The 6,824-nt window shown below is 37.9% G+C and overlaps 1 protein-coding gene across 1 annotated transcript; it reads right to left on the reverse strand.

Moving 5' to 3' along the window:
- Positions 1 to 56: 56 nt before the first annotated feature.
- LOC108971682 (odorant receptor 24a) lies at positions 57 to 3,820 on the reverse strand. The gene is made up of 5 exons (XM_018937927.1): positions 3,300 to 3,820; positions 2,863 to 3,232; positions 470 to 568; positions 250 to 402; positions 57 to 107 (listed from the first exon to the last, which is right to left on the reverse strand). Exons 1-5 carry the CDS (start codon positions 3,818 to 3,820, stop codon positions 57 to 59), a joined length of 1,194 nt encoding a protein of 397 aa, XP_018793472.1.
- Positions 3,821 to 6,824: the final 3,004 nt, after the last annotated feature.

The following is a 6,824-nucleotide window of genomic DNA, read 5'->3' on the forward strand; positions in this document are numbered from 1 at the left end:
ATTAAATGTGATTAATTTATAATTAATTTATAATCAAATTATAAGAATTTTTGGAATTAAATAACAGATTTCGCTAGAGCAATCAAAGAACCAGTGAAACGCAAAATCTGCAAAAAGTAGGAAGTATAGATAAACACAATTTTTATATAAAATTAAGTCTATGGACTAAATATTCACTAACAGTTTTTACCAATATTTATTGAAAAATTAGCATATAAGTAAGCTACATAACCTCAATTGCTTACTTACTGAAGTTAGTGCTGGCAGTGACGGCGCAAAAAACGGCACTTTCAACACCAAACTACGTTGAGAGCGTATAATTATCAAAAGCACCATTCGCTGAACATCTGCAGTATGAGTATACCAATTACTAGCGTAAACTGCAGTAGCCAGTTGCGAGCTCTTTAACAAATACATATATAACGCCGATAATAAAAATAGTTCTTTCGAAAAATATTTGACTACTCACACATTCAATGACCACCGTGCCGCCCAGACAGTAGAGGAACAATTCGGTGCTGACGGCCATGGTGTGAACCAAATAAACCAAAACGCCGTAATCAGAGAACTAGGGACAATATTGAACTTGCATGATTAATATGTACTATTCAAGTTCAAAATTTATCACCTTAAGCAAATATATTGAGGAAACACTAAAGTCTAACTATTATATACAATTCTAAGGTTACATAGCCAATATGAACTCAAAAGGGTTGAAATTAAGAAAAAACCAACGATGAGGTGATTTTAGTTCAGGGCATGTTTCAAATACATACAATATATGTATATTGTTGAGTCGAAAGAGTCGTTTCGTATTTCGAATCAAATATGTACCATTTTGGTCGCCCACTTATTGCCATTTTCCCCGCTAGAGACATTATTCCCTCAGTGTAAAACTTTTCTGTTTTCTGAAGCCAACTTTACTTCATTTCGTTTCCGCAAAGAATTGCTGATGTTACTTCGGTTCATAAAATTTTTCACAGATAATTCATGTGGTACCCAAATATCGAGCTTCATTTTGTAGGCAGCCTTTTTTAAATGCTTCAAATCTGTTTGATGGTGTATGTCAACTTCTTTAGCGATGGCGTAGCTGCTTATGTAACGGTCCTGGTCAATCTTTTCCATAATTTTATCGAGTTTTTCAATGATTGGTCGACCAGTGCGAGATGAATTTTTCACATCAAAACTTCCAGAACGGAAGCGAACGAACCATTGTTAAGCTACACGAACTGATACAGCATCGTTCTTCATTCTTCATTTTTTATACAAAAATTTCAAAATACTGTGAATTTCTTAATTATTTTCACCCATTTTTGAATTGCTGTAACTTTTTCTCAACTTCCCCGAAATATTTTTTTTTGGCTAGATGAAGTTTCCAATGCTATATGACGCAACGTACGACTACAATGACAGCTATTGACAAAATACGAAAATACTTTTTCGACTACCCAATGTAATAAATTCGCAGAAAATTGGTAACTTTATAGCATACCGCGACCTAAAAAGAAATATCTTGCCCCTAAAATTTCCTATAAAACGATCGTTTCACACTATAAACACAAATAACAAATAAAGACTCAACAAGCCCTGTCAGCCTAAGCCTCTTATTTTCTCCATCCAAGCTACTAACAGCAAATAATTATCTTGAAAATCAACAAAGCGGCAGGGTATGTTCCGATGAGTGCATGTCAGGTAACCTAAATGTGATCTGCTCTATCCACAAACCGTTAAACCCTGCGCCAATTACTATGGGATAAGCCTATTTAATAACGCATATGAGGTCTTATCGAGCGTGGTGTGTGAAAATCTGAAGCCCACCGTCAACGAATTTATTGGATCTTATAAATGTGGCTTTGAGCCTAGAACACCTACTATTGGCCAGATATTCACAATGCTCTAAATCTTGGAAAATACCTGTGAAAAGAAGAGTGACCCAAGACTGGCGATTCGTCGACTCAAAGTTCCCTCGACATCACGAAAAAGAGTTGCCTCTCTGCAGCCATGTCTGAACTCGGTATTCCCGCAAAACTATTACGGATGTGTAAGTTGTCATTGAGCAATACCAAAATACGCTCTTCGAACCGTTCGATACCAAACGAGAACAAAGAGTCTCTTTATGTCTCTCTACTTCTATAATCGATTGCTAGAGAAAACAATACGAGCTACAGAGCAAAAGAGAGAAGGTGTAATCTTCTAGATATATCTTCTTCAGCAGTGTATTTTTTCTGGTATACGTCGATCGCATTGATACCAATGGCCTCAACAATGGCGCCGTTAGCTCAGCTTTGTCCAGAATGGATAAGAAAACAAAGCGTATAGGTCTGACTGTGAAAGAGGACCAGACGAAATATATCTTTTCATCAAACAAACAGCCATCATATCCGCGACTTTCTCATTGTTGACATTCATAACTTTGAAGTCGTCGATAATTTCGTCTATTTTGGAACCAGCTTTGACACCAACAGCAATATCACTTTGCCAACAGTTGCCACTTTGGACTGAGCATATAAATGAAGAGTAAAGTCCTGTCCTGATGTACAAAGATCAAAAGCCCCTCCTCATTCCCGTCCTGCTTTTTGTAGCGGAAACAATGACAACATCTGATGGGTCGGTGTTAGGAGAGAGGTTTTTCGGCAACGGCGATCATGATCATGATGCCCGGTTGGAAGATAACAGTCCATCTTTGAAAGTTTTCGCGTCAGCACCCGCCTGTGGAAGCAACTATGAGGAAGACCTCCACTCCGTTGAAGGATATAAGGTGAAGACGACCCTGACTACACTTGCTATTACCGGTTGGCACCAAATAGCGAAGAGCAGAAAAAATATGTCGACAGTACTGCTAGAGATCATAATTAATCATACCAACAACATATCCACCACACAAGTGCCAATAATTGCGCTCGATGTCACAAAGTGTCCCAATGTTATGCCCGACATGACGGCCGAAAAGCGTTTAACCAGATCTATAATTTCATTGTGCCGCACTATAATCATCTTTAAACTCCTCTTAATCTCAACTTCTGATGAGTGTTCACTTTCCCCACAGCCAACGTCCGAAAGCAGATCTTTCGTATCATATTGAAGGGCCTTCAGCATTGTGCCAATATACATGCAAAAACACAGAAAGAGACCATCAGTGCCGGCAAAACCGGCAACAGTAATGTAGCCATGCCAATGGGAGAATATAAATGTGAGCGGAAATATCGGCATGGAAAGCAGCGGTTCAGGAAAACTGCAAAATGTAACAAAAATAAAAATCGACTATAGAAATTGAACCATATATGTAACTATATGCTCACATCATTTTAAATGGCGTCTCATATGGAATCTCCTCTCCACGCAAGTGACTTAAGTAATTCACAATACCCGCTCGTATGGTGTATAAAGTACTCGTGGTGGTGCCGAAAAACAAAACCGATGCTGAAAGACGTGTTGCGATTGTAAAGTAACGGCGTTTATCGGCCAACTTCAAACGACTATTTTGTGCTGCGATCAGCTCAGTGACACGTTTTATTAAACGATCCAACTCTTCACGATGCCACCAGAGGAAGGCCAGCTTCACCACCGACATAATGCTCGATGCAACGGGACATAAAGCATCTAATGCGCGTACCACATCGATCGATAGATAATGTATGCCAAACATGAATTCGGCATAAGAACCATAGACGAGAACGACAAAATTGAAGATGAGCCACGCTTGCATTCGTCTAGAGTTACCATCCCCCGGATAGAAGCCGGCGATGCGTAGAGCAAACCTTGGTATTAGAAAGACATTTTTATCCGTTGGATAAGATTGCGTTAAGAACTTCAGCAACATTTTGAACGCTTGCACTTGTTGGCATGAAATGGATTTCTGCTCAACAGAGGTACTTATAGGCAGGAAGTATATTTCGAAAATTGATGTCTACATGGATAATATAAAGCAACCACAAAGAGACTATATTAATACGATTAGTTCACGCCACTAATAACCATTATCAAATCAATTTGAGTTGACGCACGAAACCTTTTTACAGAATTTGTACACTGAAGAAAATTTTTGAATGAACACGGCATCTTAAAAAGTATAATGTTTATCCCTAATTTAACTTTAAACACACTACTTTTCAATAGACTTCGTTCTCAAAGGGCTTTTGAAAATTTTTAAATCGTAATCTTTTATGCTATAGTTTTAGGAGGATCTTATAATCTTCTAGAGATTGGAAATGCTATACAAACAGTCAAATCTAAGACCTACCAAAATTTCGTTTAACGATCTACGATTTAAGAGTGTTATCGCAATACTCGTAAGTATAAATTTTAAGATTTAATAAAAGACACTCCGAGCTTTTAACAGAACAGTAGTGTGACAGAAACTTCGTAAGATCGAGAAATCCCAAGTTCTCAGTAACAAACGTTTAAGTATTTTCATAAAAAAAAAATGGAGAACATTGTTCATGGAATTCCTTAATGTACACACACTGAAACCAAGAACTTTAAAAGAGGTATTTGTGCAATCAATGTAATTAGTTCAAACGATATCCTATTTTTTTCAGGGTATAACTACGTTAAATAATCCAAAAATTTCCATTCAAATAAACTGAGCATTACTATGCATAAACGACAATCCGCTAAATAGGGCGTGGTCGGCACTTATCATAATAATTTAATCAAAACGGTGGGAAAAATATAATAAGCCATAGAAGCATACATGCCTACACTTGTATTGGTACATTTCCTTTTTCATTTACTTTCACTGTGTGATATAAATTTTATAATTTAAGTAATATCTATACATAAGCTTGCTGCTCGGTTCCCTTATTGCTTAAAGTAGTAATTTGCAATTAAGGGAAAATTATTGCTTGGTGCTTATTAGAGCCGGGGTTATGCTATATATGATTTCTTAAAGTGTACACCAAATTATTTATGAATAGTAATTATGAAAGTTATTATTAGTGTTATACTAAGACCATATGAGCCGTTTTGTCAGCCATAATTTTATTGATCTTACTTATTTATATATTTTTATTTGTAGGTGAGAATCATACAAAATTTCTAGAGTTAATACCAGCAAGTACTATAATTCCATATAAGTTCACAGTATGTCGGAACATATTTTTAAAAGTTTGTATTTGTTTCCTTAATAAATTCTTTGGGGTTTCCCACGTATTCCCATGCCGATACAGACATTTTTACAATTTTAGGTTAACCAATCATCTTTGATGAAAAAATATATTTTTTCTTATTTTAATAAGCTATAATTAGTATAATTTTTAAACCATACTTAAATTTGAAATCGGTATCTGGAAAAGCTTTGAGTCACAACCGATCCGATCACTATCAATTTTTTTCTCAAGTATACAATTATTTTTTTATTTTGATCAAATCAAAAATCAAATTTTATTTCAATGACAAAAAAACAACAGCTTTGGATAGGAGACACTCCTTTTGATGACGGCCATTAAGGATAACAATTTAAACTTGGAATGCTTGGTCCCATAATTGGGAAGGTGCTTCTGACCAGCTGGTTGATTTCTTCGTAAAAGTCAAGGTTGACATCACACGGTACAAGGCCTGAGATGAGTAGGTTCTTGTGACATTTACTACAGTGACCTGACAGAAGAGATGGACGATGTAACAAAAGATGAATTCTATGAGTGCTTGGACCGCACCCATGAGGGCTGCCCCCGCCACGATGTCAAAATCGTGCTTGGCGACTTTAGCGTCAAGGTGGGGAAAGAAGGTATCATTGGCATAACAGTCGGTAAATTCAGCCTCCATGGTGAAAAATCCCCAAATGGGTTGAGAGCTAGATTCCAGAATAGAAAAATTCACCAAGCCACCTGGCTGTCTCCGGATCGTAAAACCACCAACCAAATCGATCATGTTGTGATAGACGGAAGACATGTATAAAGTGTTTTAGACGTACGAACGCTCTGAGATATTCAGATCGACTCGAAGCACTATCTCTTTGTGGCAGCAAACACAAAGAAACAACAGAACGATTTTCTACTCGACTTGCACTCGTGCTCTCTGAGAGCATTCGTCAGAAACTCTTAAAAAGGGAATTGTGGCTGCAAATGAAACCATTGGTTTTTGAAAAATGCAAAAGAACAGCTGGTACGATGAGGAATGCCGTGTCGCAGTGGAATAACAGATTGCATAGCTTGCAACATTACAATCGACAACAACACGTGCGGGATGGGATACATACCGAGAGTTGAAGAGGAAAGCGAGACGCAAAAGAAAGAGACCGAAATGTGTGAATCCGACAAGCCTGACAAGCTGGCCGACGGGGGTAATGCTCGAAATCTACGAAAAGATAAGACGACACAAGAAGGTTTCAAGACCGGAGCATACTCCTGTAGAACTGCCCGAGGTGATGTCCAGAATATAATAAAATTATGCCAGTAGAAGGCGAACCCGATTTCCCAATAGATAACAATGAAGCGGACGTACCATTGCCCTTCTGAAGAACATCAAAGTGCCGGGTGCCGATGCATTGCCGGCCAAGCTATACGATGCGGTGGCTAAAAACCGATAAGGAGCATGCATCAGCTTCTTTGTAGAATATGGTCGGTGGAAAGCATGCCAGACAATTGGAATTTAAGTATGCTCTGCTCAATCCAAAAAAAGGGAGACCCCACAATCTGCGCCAACTACCGTGGGATTAGCCTCCGCAACATCGCATTTAAAGTTCTACCGAGCGCATTGTGTGAAAAATTAAAACCCACCAGCAAACTGATTGGAATTTATCAGTACGGCTTTAAGCCGGAAAAATCAACAATGCTGTCTTTAACTAATACGACTGTGTAAAATAACGTTGAGCAATCACAGAAGGT

Source organism: Bactrocera latifrons, unplaced genomic scaffold (assembly GCF_001853355.1).
Source record: "Bactrocera latifrons isolate USDA-ARS-PBARC rearing strain unplaced genomic scaffold, ASM185335v1 scaffold_350, whole genome shotgun sequence".
Lineage (NCBI taxonomy): Eukaryota > Metazoa > Arthropoda > Insecta > Diptera > Tephritidae > Bactrocera > Bactrocera latifrons.